Source organism: Salmo salar, chromosome ssa20 (genome assembly GCF_905237065.1).
Source record: "Salmo salar chromosome ssa20, Ssal_v3.1, whole genome shotgun sequence".
Lineage (NCBI taxonomy): Eukaryota > Metazoa > Chordata > Actinopteri > Salmoniformes > Salmonidae > Salmo > Salmo salar.
In genome coordinates, this window is record NC_059461.1 from 28,630,027 (window position 1) to 28,654,322 (window position 24,296).

General features: G+C 42.1%; 1 protein-coding gene across 2 annotated transcripts in view; it reads right to left on the reverse strand.

The window, feature by feature from the left end:
- LOC106580321 (LIM domain kinase 2) overlaps positions 1–20,076 on the reverse strand; it is a 36,741-nt gene extending 16,665 nt beyond the window's left edge. The window contains exons 1-5 of one of the 2 annotated variants that reach the window (XM_014161204.2): positions 19,993–20,076; positions 19,079–19,150; positions 18,877–18,980; positions 16,261–16,357; positions 2,269–2,404 (exon numbers count right to left, since the gene is read on the reverse strand). In XM_014161204.2, the coding sequence (XP_014016679.1) occupies positions 2,269–2,404; positions 16,261–16,357; positions 18,877–18,892 (249 nt within the window). In that variant the 5' untranslated portion in view covers positions 18,893–18,980; positions 19,079–19,150; positions 19,993–20,076. Of the gene's footprint in view, positions 1–119; positions 287–2,268; positions 2,405–16,260; positions 16,358–18,876; positions 18,981–19,078; positions 19,151–19,992 lie in introns of those variants that run through there. The other variant, XM_014161205.2, reaches the window with a different exon arrangement.
- Between the last annotated feature and the right edge of the window lie 4,220 nt (positions 20,077–24,296).

A 24,296-nucleotide genomic window follows, 5' to 3' on the forward strand; every position in this document is an offset into this window, starting at 1 on the left:
ATGCCTTCTAAAGCTGGAATTCAATTTTGGTTAGAGATTTTGTCTCAAGACCTAAGCTCCTCACCAGATCATTTAAAAACAGAATCATTTCTAAAGAATGTGAATATATTAATGAAAACCTGTAGTCTTTGAAGTGGGATAATATGTTCCATTCTCCCCAGCTCTTCATTGTAGGCTGCTATGAGTAAAAGTGTTGGGAAAGGATCTTGTTGCTGGTCCAGGGGGCACAAGGATTAGGCTGAGTGATGTAAGCCATGTGTGCGTCTGTGGCTGTGACTCCCTCCCTCCAGGCTGAAGCATTACCACACTGACCCCAGTCAGAAACAGCCTGAAGGAACCCCAGCTAGACACACACAGCTGTGTCATAGTCCATAGGTGGCTGTGTGTGTGCAGGCTCTCTCGGCAAGGGGAGGCTAGTGTGTGTGTGTGTGTGTGTGTGTGTGTGTGTGTGTGTGTGTGTGTGTGTGTGTTGAGCTGGTCTCTATTCATTTCCCCATCTTACCAATTGAAAAAGAACAAAAGAAGGATATTCCAAAGCAGTCTAATTTGAGAGGATTTACAACTGTCAAGAACTGTAAAACGTCTCCACAGCCACAGAGAAAAGTAGGCAAACTGAAATGAAAAATGCCATGCGACGATCTCCTCAGAGAACATAATGGCATTTGGTGCCATAGCCTGCCCCACAAACCCACAACAGCTTTAAGTAGCTGCATGCTCCACACTACTCTCCTCTCCTGAGAGACCCAACAGCTAGACCATTTAACCCAGTGTTGGTTCGGCTGCAGGGTAAGAGAAGGCTGCCAATTCAACCCTGCCAGAAATACTTGGCACTTACAGAGCCAATGTGTCCAAAACCAAATAGAAAGGCCCATTATGTGTTTTGCTTACTGGCAAACTTCAGGTAAAAAAAAAAAACACTTCATTTTGGGCCCCACTTTAATCCAGTTAAAGAGAAATGACCATTTTGTGACCAGGAATTGTTTGTGTTTTCAGCAGTTCTAGTTGTATTTAGACCTGGTTTAATAGGGGCCATAATACTGTTAAAATGAAGTTCCATTAAAAATCACAGCACTCCACAGCATGGGAATTCCATAGCACTGATGAAACAAGAAGAAAGCTAACCAATATTCAGCCTTCAGCTACACTTAAATAGCATAACCATGAGCTCATGATCTAATCCTGAAAGATGAACATTGATTTGACAAACGCAGTCAAGCCAAACATTCTAACCTTCCCTTAATAACAGATACTTGATCTTTCAAAAACTGTCTCCAATAAACACTGTGGTGGTCTGGTGGCAGACTGGCCGTGCAGTGTGGGTAGTATCTGTTGCCTTTCCACCGCAGTGGACTGAATCAGGTGATGGACTGGTTCCAAAACCACTCCATGTTCTCCATTTTCCCCCCAAAGTTCACTATGTGCTGGGGGAAGTGAACTGTGGAGACTGTACAGAGGAGAACAGAGCGGGGCCATGATGGGGAAACCTAACTAACAGAGAGAGAAGCATCCACAATGGAGGAACCTAACACAGACACACACATTGTGCTGGGGAACCTAACTAACACAGAGAGAAGGTTCAGGTCCAGTCTGCCATCTTTTAAAGCAACCAGAATGCAGAGCATGGTTGCTCTGTGTGGATGATTACTGCTGTGCCAGTGCCCAGCCCCCATGACCTCTCCTGTACATAAGTATTGACCTCAATCACCAAGGAGATGTTTGTTACAACATAGGGCTTCAACCTTCCCTCTAGGGATTCTGCTGAAAGTTGAGGAGGGGGAAAATTGGGTAAAGCTGACAGTTCCCTCATTTGTACACATGGAGAAAAACAGATCCTATTGCTGCACAACCCACTGAGCACATATCAAAGAACAGTGATTCACTGTGAGTTGGTGTTATCCGAGTGTGGCCCTACACATCTAACCTCTAAATACAATAGTAATCCTGACAGTGAATTATTAATATATTATCTAATGTACAGCTTTGTCTGACTGTTCTCTATACCAACACTGTCGTCTTTATGTTCAATGAGATCTAAAAGTGAACCAAGCCTGAAGCCTATTGCATTATAATACCTGATACTCTGGATCCTGGGCCAACCTAAATGGCAACCAGGGTTCTTCTTGCTTTCACACAGTGATAGCAAGGACCAGGTGTGCAGAAGCTCCAGGATCACAATCAGACTGGGATATACTGGTATGTGGAAATGACAAACCATAGTCTCAGTGTCTACTGACAGTGAGGTGAGGAGGATGGAGTGGGGTGACTCACCATGGCAGGTCCAGTCATGAGCAGAGAACAGCCGTGACACAGCTCTCCAAACTTCTCCCAGTAGTGTTTACGGCAGTACAGCTTGCCATCCTTTTCATAGTACCAGTTGGTCAGGTGGTCACAGCACTCCGAGCACCTGTGGATGAGAAAAACACTTTACCTCTGCAAGAAATGAAGAGAGAAGTGTGGACATACGGATCCTTCCAGCAGAGACCATATCAAGTGTAGAGCAAGCTGTTTCAAGGTGATTTAGAGGAGTCACTGCAAAGCATGAGTGTATCATTTCAAAGACCTGTTGACAATCTCAAAGACTTGTGTTAGATTTCTGAGATTCCCACCACTCAAACAATGGAGAGTCTGAGAGATGACATGCAGATAGAACCAATAAACAATAGACAAAGCTGGAGCAGAATAACTAGAAAAAGATTCTCAAAGAAAACAGCATCTGAAAAAGACAAATACACTGGGGACTTAGTGTGCGATCTAAGTCAGTTAATATTGGAAATAGTTTAACCAACACGCAAACAGTTCACCTGTCTGTACACTTTCCCTCAACCAATCCTCTTTACAAAGAAAGTGAAGGTGAAAGTATCCCTTAACGAGAGGCACTGGCACTGTAGACACAGCGCAGAAAAAGCCATTCATCATGTGGAAATTACACTGGTGAACATGATACCTTCCACTCCCAGGTTGCACTGGAGTGCAGCGGTTGCTTCAGGCCTTTCTTTAGGATGACGGTATCTAGGTGTCTCTGATCGCCAGGGTACGATGTAAAGGAAGTAGGTTACCTTGTTCCTGAGACATGTCACGTCTCGTTGGTGTGATCCATCACAAGGTAGGTAACACTGAAGAGAGTGACTACACACACACACACAATGTCTACATGAGGGCTGTGGTTTCCCAGAAGAATAAAGCGATAAGCAGCAGACCTTGGGGAACGCTCATTAACCTTACCTAAATACAAGCAACTAACACCAAAGGCTGCCCTCAGCTCTCCCCATCCACAGCCACATTCCAGCATCTTAATGTGTTCCAGTTGTTCCTGAGGAGGATGAAGCACCTCTCAGACAGAAACCCTGACAACCCTATACACAGCCTGGTGGAGGGGGATCAACAAAAAATGTGGTGAATGCACTGATTTGTCTGAATTTCTAGTTGAGTAATGCTTGATTTTATTATGTTGTTGTACAAAAACCTTAATTTTTCGCAAAACAATTCTGCCACCACATCACTACTCCAGAGCTGATTGATCCATTTCCTTGACTGGAGAGAAACTTGGCAAATCAGGCAGAAATGTATGGCTTCAACAATAGAGACGGAATGTTCATAGAGTTAGGAATGCTGAAGTTGCCGAGAGATCAGGGAGCACCTGCAGGCTATGAGGATACCTTCAGGTAGTTTCACAGGTTATGCAAAATGCCAGCACCAGGTTAAGCTGTGTCAGGCGCACAATCAATTCTAAACCTCTCTCAAAGAGATTAGTCTAGGTCTCTAAACTGGCAGCCCACTTACACAGACTCCCTGTGAAGGAGTTGCCAGTTTTGCCTACTGACTCATTCATCTGGAGGATCATTTATAAACCGTGCATACACACAAAATATACCCCAATATGTGTGTGCACCAGTTTTCACGCAAAAGTTGCCATTTAAAATGTTTTACTTGACATGAGAATGTGCATACCTCCCTGCAAACTTCAGACCAAGCGGACGCACATCTGCTAGTGGTTGAAATATTGTATTGCAAGCTGGCAAGTATTTCGTGCAAATGGGGGATATGATGAAAAGCTTATACAGAAAAAAACTAACAGAAAAACATCTGAATAAGAATGTAACCATTTGCCATTAGTGAGAACAGCAAAAATCTACGTGTATTATATTCAGAATCTAAAATAATTCGACACAGGAATCATTTTCCTATTTATTTTCATAGCCATTGCAGAATATATTCCTCACATTTTCTGGCCGTGATGGTTTGATATTCCCAAAGTAGCCATACAACAAATTTGAAATGACCATGCGCATCTCTCATTTAATTGGACCTTGTAGCCCAGTAAATAGACAGGCTATACAGTATGTATTTCAAACTTTGCAATATCATAAGCAGCGGGGTTTATAATACTGGTATACAGTCGAATTTAACAGCTAATCTTTTACATTGAAGTAGGCCTATGTACCAAGGTAAGTTTTTATTGTCATGTGCAAAAGTAGCCTACAGTGAAATGCCTTTCTTGCTCTTCACCAACAACGCAGTAATGAATATCAGTAGCACTATATAAAATGTATTTTAAAAAGTCAAGCAGAACAAAAACATACAAGAAATATTACTAACACTGTAAGTAGTGTAATTGCATTTCTTTTTTGCAGCCTGTCCTACAATGTTTCAGAATTGGCGGGCGAATTCAAACGTTCTGCTGACAGGTCAACGACAATTTACCATTGTTTTCTCATTCACAAATTGACACAGTCCTTTTCCAAATACAGAATAAATTCATGCTAAAGATTACAACATTCTGCCAACGCAGTAAATAGACTAGTAGCTTATGTAAATATTTTGACAGTATGGGTAGCCTACAATATAGCCTACCCATAGTGTCATAATACAATATAGCTGTGCGATAGGAGCACAACATCATTGCCTATTAAATCAAAGAGCCTATACCAAGGCAAGACATACTGTATGTACCCAATAATCTATTGGTAAACTAAATACTGGACAACAATTAGTATTTTGCATGCTGTGGCCTAACGCCAATAGTTCCAAATTATACAGCAAACAAAGAGCATTATCGTCACCATAAAAAGTGAATGGAGGCGTTTTCCCAGGCGGAGTTTTAATGCTCGTTCACGTCTGATTTATAACTGGAAACATGCCTATGTATGGCGTGTGCCAAGTTTATAAATCTCAATATGGGGTGTGTGGACTTTTCAGAAATGGCACAAGCAGAAATTTATAACAACGGTTATAAATGAGGCCCCTTGACTGGAGGACACTCGGTAAACTGGCAGAAGACAAACATTGAGGTAACAGTCTTAACAAAAATGCCAAGCACCTGCCTGTCTGGGGTATTGGTGTAGTTTTTCCCTTTATAAAGCACCAGAACATTCCAGTGCTAGCCTGGGTCTGTGGGCAGGGCTTATTTTAGTTATTTAACTAGGCAAGTCAGTTAAGAACAAATTCTTATTTACAATGATGGCCTACCCAGGATCAAACCAGGGTCTGTAGTGACGCCTCAAGCACCGCGATGCAGTGCCTTCGACTGCTGCAACACTATGGCTCACAGTTCTCTTATCCTGCAGTAGAGTTGACTCTGGCTCATCAGCATTTGGAGAGAAAATCCACTCCTGGGGATTAGGCAGGTCAATTCCCTTTTACAATGGTTCATTCTAACACAACACTTATTACTGGTTACTTGGACTAAACCTTATGGAGGTGGTTTATGGCTTCTGGTACACTGTGTGAGGAAACCAATGCTCCAAAAACATGCAGCCTACACACACACACACACACACACACACACACACACAGAGACTAAAGCAAGAATAGGTAAGCAGGAAAAGAGTGAAAAAGTTATTTCCAGGCCTTCCAGTGCACACAGCCTGGTCTCATAGACTAGACGTAACATAGCAAATGTAAATCCATGACACTCTAATTAGTATGATATGTTAAGTTTGGTATGGTTACATAAGACAGATGGTTACTTAAAGGTGGGATGGTTGGTTGGGGTGGATGGGTGGGCGTATAATGCGAAATTCTAGCAACAAAGGTTGTGCATTCGAATCTCATCATCACAGAAAACTTTTGCAACTTTTCAACTACTTACTACTTTTTAGCTAATTTGCAACTACTTAGAATGTTATCTAACCCTTCCCCTAACCTCAACTCTTATATCAAAGCTTGATGATTCTTTGAATCAGCTGTGTAGTACTAGGGCAAAACCAAAACATGCACCCCTTGGGGTCCCCAGGACCAAGTTTGGGAAACACTGCCTTCACCTTTAAACAAACTCAAAAACTTAACCCTAGCCTAGCTAATGTTAGCCAGCTAGCTAGAATTCGTAACATATCATACGCTGGGCAAATTCAGAGCATATAATACAAATTGTAATTCGAAATGGGTGATGGACATCCACAAATGAATACATACCATACAAAACATAACATTATCATACTAAATGGAGTGTGACGGATTTACATACAGAATAATACGAAATGCTCTGAGACTAGGTTGGTGCACAGAGGGATGGTGTAGAAAAGCAGAGGGGTGCAGAAAGGCTGTCCAGATAAAGATCACATTAGTGAGGGGAGTGCTGTATGTAATAGGGAACGCTGCCCTCGGACTGGCCTAACGCCCAAATTAGAACCTTTTGTCTGATGGAATGTTGACCAGATCATACATCGAGGTTACAGAATGAAACTAAAAAAAGTGACCAAAAAGGAACTGTATTAAAACATTGTTTTTGTCTTTTTCCCCTCATCTGTACTCTCCTCTATACTACTGAGACTGTTTAGTGTGTTAGCCAAACTGTGGTCAGTAGTAGTGCCCTACTCTATGTGATAGTAAACCTGAATGTTGCATGTACACTCATGCACGCACTGTATGTGAGTATTTGTGAGCAACCTGTATATCGTCATTGTGTGTGTAAAGAGCCAGAGTGTTTTTATAACACAGTCATGGAAACGGACAGAAACAGGAGGCAATTCTGAAATACACACACACACACGTGTGCGTGTACGACAGGTGTGAAGAATATCTTGTCTCCAGGTGTGCGTTTCAGGGAAACCAACTTTCACTGTAAAACTGAACGTAACGTTTGGATGGTCTCTGTTGAGTCATAGTGTGTCCTCCCTCCCTGTCATACCAAAACAACCCAATACCTGAGGAGAAACATTGGATTGGTCCGTCCTAATGTGGGGGATAAAGGATAACTGTAGAGTACACAGTCATGTCCCTGAATAAATAGCCTAAAGACCAAAACAAAGATTATCTGATCTAAAAAAGCAAAAACCACAATCAGTAGAGTAAACAACGCTGGTGTCACTTCTCAACCAAGCATTCTTGAGAAAGAAAAGAAAAAGATAAACAAAGAGACATGTCTCAGGTAAGAGGAAGGACTGGTCCTCCCAACAATGTCAGGGACTTACCCTGCTTAGACAAACATTACTCATTTGATTTCCTCAATTCCACATAACTAGTGGAAGGCCTTTACAAATGCCTTTTGTTTTAGTGTACTAGAATCTCCCAGGCAGGTCGTGCAACTAAAGCTGGTCTTAAGCTAGGTTTCCATCCAATTGGCGACAGATTGTCATGCAAATATTCTCAAATCTGCATGAAAAAAATATGCACATTTTCCCTCCAGTGGTGTTTCCACTAAACAAACTTATTGCAGATAAAAAAAAATATATTAAAAAAATCAGTGCATGATGACATAGTGTACACAAAATGTACTTTTTGGCTTACATTTGTATGTACCCAATAAAAATCTAATGTTCAGTGTGTTTCCATTTTATTTTCAACTCTACCAACATTTTTATAATGAAAACGGTTGCCTTAAATAGCTAAAAATGTGCCTACTCTGCTCTTGGCACATGTGCTCTAGCCAACAGCTTGCAGATAGTGCAGGTAGGTTGTGTGGTTAGGCTAGTCTACATGAGATGATTTTGGATAAGAGTGAGAATATTTGTATTTGTCAAATAGCAGTCAAGCATCGATCATCATAACATCAGAATAAGACTCTTGATATTTATTGGAAAGGATCATCAAGCTCATCACCATGCACTTTATGAACACTTAACTTCATCAGTACTTATTTCATCTGTAGCCTAATAAAGTGATTGGTTTCCCGAGTCATAGCGGAAGGACCATATACCATATCATCCAGTGACTCCAAGTTTGTTTCGATATGCATAACCGCGGGAAGTAGGGGTGCCGAGTGTGCTGCAGCACCCCTTGATAAATGATTACTCCTGTATGAGCGGAGAAAATGTATTGTCAGCCCGCCCTCCCCAACCCCTACCATTTTACATTTCAACTTCAATGGGGTAGGTAGGAAGTCCCAAGGATTCCGGATAGCACGGACCCTTATCTCAGGGTGACTCTGTTGTGCTCCCATGTTACACTACTAGTTTCTGGGAGGGAGAGAAAACCACTCCTCTAATTCTATTGCAAGGAGGTTCCATAAAGAATTCATACTGTAATGTATTCTAAAATGCTGGAAACTGACACTAAGCATTAAGCCTATAGGGAAGCAGTGTTGTAGGAATGGAAACAACACAAACACTAGTTCAAGATGCCGTAGGACTCCCTTTAGGACTACCCAGAAGGCAACCAATGTGAACAGATAGTTACAGTTCCAATCAAACACATCAAGGTTACATTATTGGACCCCACAGACAATTCATGAGGGGAAAGGATTGTCAGTATGACTTGAGCCAGAAGGCTTCACCTCTTTTAGAAGAATAACATTGACTCATAAAGCACAATCCTTCGGGACAAGCCAGGATCCAGTTTTCCATGGCAAAAACAAAGGACTTTGTGCAGTGTCTGGCGCTGCGGGCCCACGACTCTGAATCGCTGTCTTGGAATGCGGGCACACAACACACTGTCCAGTCTTTACCTATACGTTCGCCTGACAACGTCAGCTTTACTGGAACAGGGATAACGTCAGCCTTTAACAATGCTGTACAACTTGGAGGAGGTGCAAAGCTCTGTGTGCACAATAGAACAGAGCGGGGGGTAACATGGAAAAGGAAACTACTGTCGTTGCTTTAGAGTTTGACAATGTCCCACTTGGAGTGAGAATAATTCTGTATTACAATGACAAAATTAATGAAGTTACCAGAAAAGAGGCTAACATTTGAGGAAAAGGAAGATTTTGGGCCAGGGTTTCTGACTGTTGAACTCCAGCCCACTTGGTTTAGCGTCAGTATGGTCGTCTGGATTGGTGGTGTTTCCAAAGCAGATGCTCCATCTGAAGAGTTCATTTCACAGAAAATGTGTGAGATGATTTGGGGGGGGGGCAAGAGAGAAAGAAGGAGCTAGAAAGAGAGAGAAAGAAGGAGCTAGAGAGAGAAAGTTGCACAACTGCATCAAGGACTTGGCTTTTGAACTGACACTAGGTGCAGTAGTGCTACAAAAGAGTCAATCCCTCAATCCCAGCTTCCCCTCTCACAAAAGCCCTGTGGAGCGCATTGTCATCTTCTAGACCATGACCTGTCCATTCTTGGATTGTCTATCTGAAGTCCCATCGTCAAATCCATAAATTATCTTCAGGTAAAGTAAAACCTGAGTGATTGCATTTCACAAACAGAGCTTTAGAGGAGCTAAATGTTTGTTTGAGCGTCTGTACATGGACAATTCCACAGTGCAGATGCAAAGTTTGGAAACAGAATGACGGCACAAACAGGTATTCTGTTTACAAACTTTGCATCTGCACTGTTTTTCAAGTAAATGTGTTTTTGTAAAATGTTCAGTGTAAATTGTTAAAAGTAGTCCTTGTGCATAGAGTTGTTTGTTTTGTTGACCTTTGCAATCATTGGTTTTTGTGTGACATACATTTTAGAAAAATCTGAGCCTCAGTGTCACTATGTTAACGTGGAATTGACCACATACAGTGCCGACAAAGTATTCAGACTCCTTGACTTTTTCCACATTGTTACATTACAGCCTTATTCTAAAATGGATTAAATAGTTGTCCCCCCTCCCCATCAATCTACACACAATACCCCACAATGACAAAGCAAAAACAGTTTAGAAATATTTTCAAATGTATAAAAAAATAAACTGAAATATCACTTTTTTTAACTAGGCAAGTCAGTTAAGAACACATTTTTAGTTACAATGACTGCCTAGGAACAGTGGGTTAACTGCCTTGTTCAGGGGCAGAACGACAGATTTTTAGCTTGTCAGCTTGGGGTTTCAATCTAGCAACCTTTTGGTTTCTGGCCCAACGCTCTAACCACTTGGCTACCTGCCGCCCCATTTACATACAGTACCAGTCAAGGGTTTTTGTTTATTTTTACTATTTTCTACATTGTAGAATAATAGTGATGACAACACTTTTAAATAACACATATGGAATCATGTAGTAACCAAAAAAGTGCTATACAAATACAAATATTTTATATTTGAGATTCTTCAAAGTAGCCACCCTTTGCCTTGATGACAACTTTGCACACTCTTGGTATTCTCTCAACCAGCTTCATGAGGTAGTCACCTGGAATGCCTTTAAATTAACAGGTCAGCCTTATTAAAATTTAATTTCTGTGATTTATTTCCTTCTTAATGCATTTGAGCCAATCAAATAAAAGTTTATTTGTCACGTGCGCCGAATACAACAGGTGTAGACCTTACAGTGAAATACTTACTTACAGGCTAACCAATAGTGCAAAAAAGGTATTAGGTGAACAATAGGTAAGTAAAGAAATAAAACAACAGTAAAAAGACAGGCTATATACAGTAACAAGGCTATAAAAAGTAGCGAGGCTATATACAGGCACCGGTTAGTCAGGCTGAATGAGGTAGTATGAACATGTAGATATGGTTAAAGTGACTATGCATATATGATGAACAGAGAGTAGCAGTAGCGTAAAAGAGGGGTTGGTGGGTGGCGGGACACAATGCAGATAGCCTGGTTAGCCAATGTGCGGGAGCACTGGCTGGTCGGCCCAATTGAGGTAGTATGTACATGAATGTATAGTTAAAGTGACTATGCATATATGATAAACAGAGAGTAGCAGCAGCGTAAAAAGAGGGGTTGGGGGGGGGGGCACACAATGCAAATAGTCCGGGTAGCCATTTGATTACCTGTTCAGGAGTCTTATGGCTTGGGGGTAAAAAAAAACTGTTGAGAAGCCTTTTTGTCCTAGACTTGGCACTCCGGTACCGCTTGCCATGCGGTAGTAGAGAGAACAGTCTATGACTGGGGTGGCTGGGGTCATTGACAATTTTTAGGGCCTTCCTCTGACACCGCCTGGTGTAGATGTCCTGGATGGCAGGCAGCTTAGCCCCAGTGATGTACTGGGCCGTACGCACTACCCTCTGTAGTGCCTTGCGGTCAGAGGCCGAGCAATTGCCGTACCAGGCAGTGATGCAACCAGCCAGGATGCTCTCGATGTTGCAGCTGTAGAACCTTTTGAGGATCTCAGGACCCATGCCAAATCTTTTTAGTTTCCTGAGGGGGAATAGGCTTTTCAGTTGTGTTGTGACTAGGTAGGGGTGGTATGCAGAAGATTGGACTATCTGGTAAAAGATCAAGTCCATATTATGCCAAGAACAGCTCAAATAAGCAAAGAGAAACGACAGTGCATCATTACTTTAAGACATGAAGGTCAGTCAATCTGGAAAATTTCAAGAACTTTTAAAGTTTCTTCAAGTGCAGTCACCAAAACCATCAAGCGTGATTACGAAAATGGCTCTCATGAGGACTGTAACAGGAAAAGAAGACCCAGAGGTACAGTTGAAGTCGGAAGTTTACATACACTTAGGTTGGAGTCATTAAAACTCATTTTTCAACCAATCCACAAATTTCTTGTTAACAAACTATAGTTCTGGCAAGTCGGTTAGGACATCTACTTTGTGCATGACAAGTCATTTTTCCAACAATTGTTTACAGACAGATTATTTAACTTAATCACAATTCCAGTGGGTAAGAAGTGTACATACATTAATTTGACTGTGCCGTTTAACAGCTTGGAAAAATCCAGAAAATTATGTCATGGCTTTAGAAGCTTCTGATAAATTATGTCAATTAGCCTGACTCAATCGGAGGTGTACCTGTGGATGTATTTCAAGGCCTACCATCAAACTCAGTACCTCATTGCTTGACATCATCGGAAAATCAAAAGATATCAGCCAAGACCTCAGAAGAAAAATTGTAGAACTCATCAAGTCTGGTTCATCCGTGGGTGCAATTTCCAAATGCCTGAAGGTACCGCGTTCATCTGTACAAACAATAGTACGCAAGTATAAACACCATGGGACCACGCAGTCATCATACCGCTCAGGAAGGAGACACATTCTGTCTCCTAGAGATGAACGTACTTTGGTGCCAAAAGTGCAAATCAATCCCAGAACAACAGCAAAGGACCTTGTGAAGATGCTGGAGGAAACAGGTACAAAAGTATCTATATCCACAGTAAAACAAGTCCTATATCGACATAACCTGAAAAGCCGCTTAGCAAGAAAGAAGCCACTGCTCCAAAACCACCATAAAAAAGCTAGACTATGGTTTATAACTGCACATGGGGACAAATATCGTACTTTTTGGAAAATGTCCTGTGGTCTGATGAAACAAAAATCGAACTGTTTGGCCATAATGACCATCATTATGTTTGGAGGAAAAAGGGGGAGGCTTGCAAGCCGAAGAACACCATCCCAACCGTGAAGCACGGGGGTGGCAGCATTATGTGGTGGGGGTGCTTGCTGCAGGAGGGACTCGTGCACTTCACAAAATAGATGGCATCATGAGGAATTGAAATGTATGTGATTATATTGAAGCAACATCTCAAGACATCAGTCAGGAAGTTAAAGCTTTGTTGCAAATGGGTCTTCCAAATGGACAATGACCCCAAGCATACTTCCAAAGTTGTGGCAAAATGGCTTAAGGACAACAAAGTCAAGGTATTGGAGTGGCCATCACAAAGCCCTGACCTCAACCCTATAAAAACATTTGTGGGCAGAACTGAAAAAGCATGTGCGAGCAAGGAGGCCTACAAACCTGACTCAGTTACACCAGCTCTGTCAGGAGGAATTGGCCAAAATTCACCCAACTTATTATGGGAAGCTTGTGGAAGGCTACCCGAAACGTTTGACCCAAGTTAAACAATTTAAATGCAATACTACCAAACACTAATTGAGTGTATGTAAACTTCTGACCCACTGAGAATGTGATGAAAGAAATAAAAGCTGAAATAAATAATTCTCTCTACTATTATTCTGACATTTCACATTCTTAAAATAAAGTGGTGATCCTAACTGACCTAAGACAGGTGTATGTAAACTTGCGACTTCAACTGGACATCTACTGCATGAATCAGGCCTTCATGGTCAAATTGCTGTGAAGAAACCACTACTAAAAAGGACGACAATAATAAGAGACTTGCTTGGGCCAAGAAACACAAGCAATGGACATTAGACCGGTGGAAATGTGTCCTTTTGGTCTGATGAGTCCCAATTTGAGATTTTTGGTTCCAACCATTGTCTTTGTGAGTACGTGAACGGATGATCTCCGCATGCGTGGTTCCCATCATGAAGCATGGAGGAGGAGGTGTGATGGTGCTATTGGTGACACTGTCAGTGATTTATTTAGAATTCAAGGCACACTTAACCAGCATGGCTACCACAGCATTCTGTAGCGATAAGCCATCACATCTGGTTTGCACTTAGTGGGACTATAATTTGTTTTTCAACAGGACAACGACCCAAAACACACCTCCAGACTGTGTAAGGGCTATTTGACCAAGAAGGAGAGTGATGCCGTGCACCATCAGATGATCTGGCCTCCACAATCACCCGACCTCAACCCAATTGAGATGGTTTGGGATGAGCTGGACTGCAGAATGAAGGAAAAGAAGCCAACAAGTACTCAGCATATGTGGAACTCCTTCAAGACTTTTGGAAAAGCATTCCAAGTGAAGCTGGTTGAGAGAATCCAAGAGTGTGCAAAACTGTCATCAAGGCAAAAGCTGGCTACTTTGAAGAATCTAAAATATATTTTCATTTGTTTAACACTTTTTTGGTTACTACAGGATTCCACATGTGTTATTTCATAGTTTTGATTTCTTCAACATTATTCTACAATGTAGAAAATAGGAAAAATAGGAAAAAGCCTTGAATGAGTACGTGTGTGCAAACTTTTACCTGGTACTGCAAGTATTCAGATCCTTTACTCAGTACTTTGTTGAAGCATCTTTGCAACAATTACAGCCTTGAGTATGACGCTACAAGCATGGCACACCTTAATTTGGGGAGTTTCTCCCATTCTTCTCTGCAGATCCTCTCAAGCTCTGTCATGTTGGATGGGCAGTGTCGCTGCACAGCTATTTTCAGATCTCTTCAGAGATGTTCAATCGGGTTCAAGTCTGCGCTTTGGCTGTCCAACTCAAGGACATTCAGAGACTTGTCCCGAAACCACTCCTGTGTTGTCTTGGCTGTGTACTTAGGGTCGTTGTCCTGTTGGAAGGTGAACCTTTACCCAAGTCTGAGGTCCTGAGCGCTCTGGAACAGATTTTCATCAAGGATCTCTGTACTTTGCGCCGTTCATCTTTCCCTCGATCCTGACTAGTCGCCCAATTTCTGCCGCTGAAAAACATCCGCACAGCATGATGCTGCCACCACCTCGCTTCACCGTAGCGATGGTGCCAGGTTTCCTACAGACGTGACGCTTGGCATTCAGACCAACAAGTTAAATCTTGGTTTCATCAGACCAGAGATTCTTGTTTCTCATGGTCAGAGTCATTTAGGTGCCTTTTGGAAAACTCCAAGCTGGCGGTCATGTGCCTTTTACTCAGGAGTGGCTTCCGTCAAGCCACTCTACCATAAAGGCCTGATTGGTGGAGTGCTGCAGAGATGGTTGTCCTTCTGGAAGGATCTCCCATCGCCACACAGGAACTCTGGAGCTCTGTCAGAGTTACCATCAGGTTCTTGGTCACCACCCTGACCAAGGCCCTTCTCCACGATTGCTCAGTTTGGCCGATCAGCCAGCTGTAGGAATAGTCTTGGTGGTTCCAAACTTCTTCCAATTAGAATGATGGAGGCCACTGTGTTTTGGGGGACCTTCAATGCTGCAGAAATGTTTTGGTACCCTTCCCCAGATCTGTGCCTTGACACAATCCCATCTCAGATCTCTACGGACAATTCCTTCGACCCATGGCTTGGTTTTTGGTCTGACATGCACTGTCAACTGTGGGACCTTATATAGACAGGTGTGTGCCTTTCCAAATCATGTCCAATCAATTGAATTTACCACAGGTGGACTCCAAGTTGTAGAAACATCTCAAGTTTGATCAACATGATGAAAACATGATGCACCTGAACTCAATTTCGAGTCTCATAGCAAAAGGTCTGAATACTTATGTAAATAAGGAATTTCTGTTTTTAATTTGAATACATTTGCAAAAACCTCTAAAACCCTGTTTTTGCTTTGTCAAATTGTGTGTAGAATGATGAGGGGAATTTTTTTTTAAAATACATTTTACAATAAGGCTGTAACGTAACAAAATGTGGAAAAAGTTAAGGGGTCTGAATCCTTTCCGAATGCACTGTATGTCCTATTGTACTGCCCTCAGTGTTCAGCTCAAGTCCAGAGGTTTCTCAATGGGGGCCAGTAACCTGGGAATGCCAGATAGTTAACGTCAGTCTCCATCCAGACAATGATTAAGCCACAGGACAAGAGAATCTGCCAGGGCCAAAGTCCTCAAGGCCAGAGATAGAGATGTGGTGGGATCTTCCTCACATTGTGTCCCGGTGACCCACCCAAATTCATGTGTGAGTGTTTCCTCATACACGTTTACCATTTTCCCCTTTAAAAAAGCAAAAGGACGACAATCATCTACCGCCTGTAAGTTGTTAACTTGTTGTACTAACAACAATGGTTAAAAAGAGTAGAATGGTGGTTTCTGCCACTGGGATGTGTACAGGAATGCACTGTACAAGAGTTCTGCCTCACTGTAGAATGGTCCGAACACTAAAACGGAAACATTCCTGCCCACAATGATGCTAAAACATTCCACAGGTAGAACTCTCCAGGACTACCCACACGTCAATTTGTAAGCATGTGCATACAGCTTTTGACCACAAATAATACCTGAAATAGTCAAACTGCATTTTAACCAACAAAATATATTGTCTCTATTAATTTCATTGCGGCTTATTCCATGTCATAAGGAAACCAAGCTCACGTGTCTACTGCACAGACAGTAAGTCCTACAAAAAAATGATTTAAAAAAAATTAAACAGTGAATGTAACTGAAATCTACATTTAAAAGTATGACTTACTGAAAACAGGCGTTGTGCCAAGTTCCTTGAAGAACCTTCACATTGAATGTGTCTTGAATTGTTCCCCCGCAACCCGCACAGTGGCGTCCATCTGTTCCTGTAGGGTTCAATTATGTCACTACAGGAAAAGCATACTCTATCCATTCATAAAAGTAAATCACAGTAACAATGCATTACTGCATATATATTATGGACTGAACAAAGGTGTGACTTGTAATCTGTTTACATAGAATTTTATTTAAGAAAATAAGAATATATGGAAATTCCCTGACATATAATAACAACCAATTTTGAGTAATTGCAAATACAGTCAGTCAATGATTATAGGATAATGTTTTTGTAGAACATAGGCTGACACAGGCTGTTTACATTATAATGTTCAGGCTATAAATTATTCTCAAGTAAACAGAAAAACGTTTAGACAAGCCTGCGCATCATTCTTCTGATATATTAGACACACACCAATCAAAAGTTTGGACACCGACTCATTCAAGGTTTAAAAAATGTTTACTATTTTCTACATTGCATAATACTACTGAAAACATAAACTCTTTGAAATAACACATATGGAATCATGTAGTAACCAAAAAAAAAAGTGTTATAGAAATCAAAATATATTTTTTATTTGAGATTCTTCAAATAGCCACCCATTGCCTTGATGACAGCTTTGCATACTCTTGACATTTTCTCAACCAGCTTCATGAGGTAGTCACCTGGAATGCCTTTCAATTAACAGGTGTGCCTTGTTAAGTAAATTTGTGGAATTTCTTTCCTTCTTAATGCGTTTGAGCCAAACAGTTGTGTTGTGACTAGGTAGGGGTGGAAAACAGAAGAAAGCTTTATTTGGTAAAAGACCAAGTCCATATTATTGCAAGCACAGCTTAAATAAGCAAAGAGAAATGACAGTCCATCATTACTTTAAGACATGAAGGTCAGTCAATATGGAAATTTCAAGAACTTTGAACGTTTCTTCACGTACAGTTGCAAAAACCATCAGGATCGGGGCGGCCGGTAGCCTAGTGGTTAGAGCATTGAACCGAAAGGTTGCTGGATTGAATTCCCGAGCTGACAAGATAAAAATCTGTCGTTCTGCCCCTGAACAAGGCAGTTAACCCACTGTTCCCCGGTAGGCCGTCATTGTAAATAAGAATTTGTTCTTAACGAACTTGATTAGTTAAATAAAGGTCAAATAAAAAATCTATTTAAATGTAAAAAGCGCTATGATGAAACTGGCTCTCATGAGGACCGCCACAGGAAAGGAAGACCCAGAGTTACCTGCTGCAGAGGATAAGTTCATTAGAGTTACCAGCCTCAGAAATTGAAGCCCAAATATATGCTTCAGAGTGCATGTAACAGACACATCTCAACATCAACTGTTCAGAGGAGACTGTGTGAATCAGGCCATAATGGTCAAATTGCTGCAAAGAAACCACTACTAAAGGACACCAATAAGAAGAGACTTGCTTGGGCCAAGAATCACAAGCAATGGACATTAGACCGGTTGAAATTTGTCCTTTGGTCTGGAGTCCTAATTGGAGATTTTTGGTTCCAACCGCCGTGTCTTTGTGAGATGCCGTGTGGGTGAACGGATGATCTCTGCATGTGTATTTCCCACCGTAAAACATGGAGAAGGTGGTGTTATGGTGTGGGGGTGCTTTGCTGGTGACACTGTGTGTGATTTTTTTTTAATTCAAGGCACACTTAACCAACATGGCTACCACAGCATTCTGCAGTGATATGCCATCACATCTGGTTTGGGCTTAGTGGGACTATCATTTGTTTTTTAACAGGACAATGACCCAACACACCTCCAGGCTGTGTACGGGCTATTTGACCAAGAAGGAGAGTGATGAGTGCTGCATCAGATGACCTGGCCTCCACAACCCCATGACCTCAACAAAATTAAGATGGTTTGGGATGAGTCGGAAGGCAGAGTGAAGGAGATGCAGCCAACAAGTGCTCAGATTATGTGGGAACTCCTTCAGGACTGTTGGAAAAGCATTCCAGGTGAAGCTGGTTGAGAGAATGCCAAGAGTGGTTGTCAAATGATTCCATGTGTGTTATTTCATAGTTTTGAAGTATTCACTATTATTCTCCAATGTGGAAAACAGTAAAAATAAATAACAACCCTGGAATGAGTAGGTGTGTCCAAACTTGAATGGCACTGTATAAGTCCAAAAATATATGTAGCAATTAAAGATTCCAGCTAGATCTCTTTCTTGAGCTCTTTCATTTGTTCTCAAAAAAGCCTGCATTCACAAGGCTTCCATTCCAATGCAATAAATATTGTGAGTTTTGAAATGAATGGATCCAAGCTGCTAAATTCAAGTAACATTATTTTACACATCTGCCCGAACTTAATGGCAGAATCATTGACGTTGTTACAAAGTAACTATGCATGTTATGATGATCAGATGCATTGTAGCGAGCTCTCATTTGACAAACAATATCAGCTCGCAAATGTATCAAGTCTCGAAGATCGTGCACCCCCCTACTCGATTTAGCTTGGGCTTCCCTTTCCCCAAACAATAGATTGTATGTATAAATACAAAAGTCAACATTGTTATCCACATGTAAGCGTAACTATCAACTGGGAGAGAAGTTTAGACTGCTCACCTTCCAGCTCCTCCATCTAATTGTTGTGTCGTCGATATTTGTTCTTTTTTTCCCAGAAAGTTCTCACAGTGATCCAGTGTGTGTTACATTCGCGGTTATTTATTCTACGAATACAATAATCGCATATAGAAATTGTAGTTTAAATCCCGTGTACATTTTCTTAGGAGGGAAAATATCGCTGTTCAGTTTTGGGATAGCCTACTTTGTTGGCAGGATGACGTCATGCAGTTGAAATTCCTGTACGGAGACCGGAAGGGATCGGCAGCAGCAACACCTGGAACAGGAGCAAATTGGAGCCGAAAAGGCAAATATCCACTACACTGAACCTATAGCACCATCTACTGCCAAAAAGATTTCACGTTATTATTTTTGTTGAACCATTTTCATATATGAATAACTTATATTATGACATTCCCTGAGCATCCGTAATGCCAGCTTGTTATGACTGAGTCCTACACGCAGGATAGTCTACTGTTCCCCAAGTATGTCTGTGCGGCCCGTGGATACTTATACCTGAAGATAAAACACGACTTTGACACTAGTCAACCATCATACTGAATAGGCTACCCTGTAACTCCAAATCTAGCAGCTGGGAAGAAGGAAACTTCTAAGGGAAGCCATAGTTGCCCGTAAGGTTGGTCCTTTTGGCTCTACATCAACTTTTCAAATCGCTGTTAGTGCATTCAGATTTCTATCACCTGAAACATGCACAGAACCATATAAACATGTGCACGAGCTCGGCAAGTATGCGTACATATATTTTTTTTTATCTTGTGTGCATGCTTCAGGTGGTAGAAATCTGAACGCACTACCAGCGTTTTGAAAAGTTGATGTAATTATACTTTCCTGTGGATATTGTCTCACATTCCTACTGCCAAACGACCAACCACACGGACAAAGTTATTCAACATTCTGGCCTGTAGAAGTTGTGAAAGGAACTCCAGATTCAAACGCTAATTTCTGCCTGACGTAAAATGCAATGGAAATCAACGTCGCTTTTCCAGGCAAACTGCATAGGTGCAGTGGCCTAATGACTTCATTTTAATGCTTTACCTAAGGTATTGTGCCTATCTAATCTATAGTATGTTGACGACTCTTGTGGTTACTTAACCTTACTTAAGTGTCTGAGGTCTTATCGCCCTGGCCTGCTTGATGGACATTCTAGTTCCATTTTCACAAATGGAATGACCACCTTGCTACATACAGTATTATGTCAACTGCCATAACAACCATAATTACTATATTGGCTTAGTTTAGTACTCAGCCTCGTCATGGGAGTGAACCAATTATGTGTATAAACCCTGGATGACAGACAGGGGGCGTTGTATTGAAGGCACCACGCAGCCATCTCCTCGATTGTAAAACTATTTTGGAAGGTATAGAAATGCATAAATTATTAAGGTCTACATTCATTTGACACATTTACTCTATTACAATACCTTGATGCATACTTTTAAATTATGTGAGCTAAACATAAAAAAATATATATATTTTAAAAAATCCTTAAAGTTTTTTTTTTTATTGAGTACTAGTGTTACTGTCCCCACTACAACAAAAACATATTTAAATAAATGTAATTTTGTCCTTGAAACATATAATTGAAATACTGTAGAATTCCATTCATTCCTATGGAGGATTGCTCCTACAATGGAGTGCCAATAGACGGGTGGCTTCAAAGTCTCTCAATGACCAATACCTAGCATCAGCAATCCAGGGTTTATAAACACAGCAACAAAAAAAGAAATGTACCTTTTTCAGGACCCTGTCTTTCAAAGATAATTCGTAAAAATCCAAATAATTTCACAGATCTTCATTGTAAAGGGTTTAAACAGTTTCCCATGCTTGTTCAATGAACTATAAACAATTAATGAACTTACACCTGTGGGACGGTTGTTAAGACACTAACAGCTTACAGATGGCAGGCAATTAAGGTCACAGTTATGAAAACTTAGGACACTAAAGATGCCTTTCTACTGACTCTGAAAAACACCAATAGAAAGATGCCCAGGGTCCCTGCTCATCTGCGTGAACGTGCCATAGGCATGCTGCAAGGAGGCATGAGGACTACAGCTGTGGCCAGGGCAATAAATTGCAATGTCCGTACTGTGAGATGCCTAAGACAGCACTACAGGGAGACAGGACGGACAGCTGATCATCCTCGCAGTGGCAGACCACATGTAACAACACTTGCACAGGATCGGTATATCCGAACATCACACCTGCGGGACAGGTACAGGATGGCAACATCAACTGCCCAAGTTACACCAGGAATGCACAATCCCTCCATCAGTGCTCAGACTGTCCACAATAGGCTGAGAGAGGCTGGACTGAGGGCTTGTAGGCCTGTTGTAAGGCAGGTCCTCACCAGACATCACCGGCAACAACGTCGCCTATGGGCACAAACCCACCATTGCGGGACCAGACACGATGGGCAAAAAGTGCTCTTCACTGATGAGTTGTGGTTTTGTCTCACCAGGAGTGATGGTCGGATTCGCGTTTATTGTCGAAGGAATGAGCATTACACCGAGGCCTGCACTCTGTAGCAGGATGGATTTGGAGGTGGAGGGTCCGTCATGGTCTGGGGCGGTGTGATTTATATATACTGCTCAAAAAAATAAAGGGAACACTTAAACAACACAATGTAACTCCAAGTCAATCACACTTCTGTGAAATCAAACTGTCCACTTAGGAAGCAACACTGATTGACAATAAATTACACATGCTGTTGTGCAAATGGAATAGACAACAGGTGGAAATTATAGGCAATTAGCAAGACACCCCCAATAAAGGAGTGGTTCTGCAGGTAGTGACCACAGACCACTTCTCAGTTCCTATGCTTCCTGGCTGATGTTTTGGTCACTTTCGAATGCTGGCGGTGCTTTCACTCTAGTGGTAGCATGAGATGGGGTCTACAACCCACACAAGTGGCTCAGGTAGTGCAGCTCATCCAGGATGGCACATCAATGCGAGCTGTGGCAAGAAGGTTTGCTGTGTCTGTCAGCGTAGTGTCCAGAGCATGGAGGCGCTACCAGGAGACAGGCCAGTACATCAGGAGACGTGGAGGAGGCCGTAGGAGGGCAACAACCCAGCAGCAGGACCGCTACCTCCGCCTTTGTGCAAGGAGGAGCAGGAGGAGCACTGCCAGAGCCCTGCAAAATGACCTCCAGCAGGCCACAAATGTGCATGTGTCTGTTCAAACGGTCAGAAACAGACTCCATGAGGGTGGTATGAGGGCCCGATGTCCACAGGTAGGGGTTGTGCTTACAGCCCAACACCGTGCAGGACATTTGGCATTTGCCAGAGAACACCAAGATTGGCAAATTCGCCACTGGCACCCTGTGCTCTTCACAGATGAAAGCAGGTTCACACTGAGCACATGTGACAGATGTGACAGAGTCTGGAGACGCCGTGGAGAACGTTCTGCTGCCTGCAACATCCTCCAGCATGACCGGTTTGGCGGTGGGTCAGTCATGGTGTGGGGTGGCATTTCTTTGGGGGGCCGCACAGCCCTCCATGTGCTCGCCAGAGGTAGCCTGACTGCCATTAGGTACCGAGATGAGATCCTCAGACCCCTTGTGAGACCATATGCTGGTGCGGTTGGCCCTGGGTTCCTCCTAATGCAAGACAATGCTAGACCTCATGTGGCTGGAGTGTGTAAGCAGTTCCTGCAAGAGGAAGGCATTGATGCTATGGACTTGCCCGCCCGTTCCCCAGACCTGAATCCAATTGAGCACATCTGGGACATCATGTCTCGCTCCATCCACCAACGACACGTTGCGCCACAGACTGTCCAGGAGTTGGCGGATGCTTTAGTCCAGGTCTGGGAGGAGATCCCTCAGGAGACCATCCGCCACCTCATCAGGAGCATGCCCAGGCGTTGTAGGGAGGTCATACAGGCACATGGAGGCCACACACACTACTGAGCCTCATTTTGACTTGATTTAAGGACATTAAATCAAAGTTGGATCAGCCTGTAGTGTGGTTTTCCACTTTAATTTTTAGTGTGACTCCAAATCCAGACCTCCATGGGTTGATAAATTGGATTTCCATTGATTATTTTTGTGTGATTTTGTTGTCAGCACATTCAACTATGTAAAGAAAAAAGTATTTAATAAGATTATTTCATTCATTCAGATCTAGGATGTGTTATTTTAGTGTTCCCTTTATTTTTTTGAGCAGTGTATATACTGATTTATATATACTCTAGATGACTGACCCGGGGGCGCTGTGTTGATGCCACCGTGCCTCAGTCTTGGCACTCCCCCACCATTGTAAAAAATACATTAATAAAACCCATAAAACCTAGCAGTCAAACATGGAAATGGTTCCAATCATTTTTCCACCATTCATTTTTCCCATAGGGGATTTTAGAAACACTTTAAAATATGGGCTGTTTTTGTGTAGGCTCATGCTGGCGTGACATTTTGATTACCGTGTAAATCTATATTTGCTTGTATAGAGTGTCATACCCCATCAGAACCCAAAATATGCTTGTAAACAAGCCAATAAATTTAAACATTTTGGGGCAGCAGGTGCTTAGAGAGTTGGGCCAGTAACCGAAAGGTTGCTGGATCGAATCCCCGAGCTGACAAGGTAGAAATCTGTTGTTCTGCCCCTGAACAAGGCAGTTAACTCACTGTTCCCCGGTAGACTGTCATTGTAAATAAGCATTTTTTCTTAACCGACTTGCCTAGTTAAATAAAGGTTAAAAATGTCATTCCCCCGCAATGATGCAGCGCTCCCCTTGGGCCAATTGAGATATTGCATGCGACTAACACATTTCTGTGAATTACTACAGCTCCCGCCTTGGGCCAATCAGTACTTTTTTAAATGCCGGATCTCAATGGCAAGAAGCAGCATTCACCCATGTTTCGTCAAAATCGGGCCAGTGCTGTCTGAGATATCGCGTGTAACTAAAGTACATATGGATGGAGAAAGATTCACAGTCCCCTCCCCGATTTCATCGTGGGGACAACAAACACTGTATAGCCTCAAAACATGGTTAAAACTATCATTTCGATATCATGGAGGGTCAGTCCTTGCATCTATGAATTTGAGAGTTCTCAAGGCCCATCAAAACTGAGGCGGGTTGTGTCTTTGTTATTGTTTCAGTTAAGGATTCTAGCTTTAACAGTAGGCCTATTCAAACAGTGGTTGGAAGTACATCTGATGATCTGTCTTCATACAGGGGAATTGATTTGAGTCATGATTGTGTGCATCTGCTTTCTCTTCCACTGAAAATGTTTTCTATTTTATTTCATTTATTTGTATTACAATAATAAATCGATAGAAAATGCGAACACAAGTATACTTAGAGAATATACAAAGGACAGTTGAGTTCTATGGGGTATTATAACACGTAACACTAAGACCTTCAGTGCCAAAAAGACAGTGACGTTGGATGAGGGGCGGGGCTACAT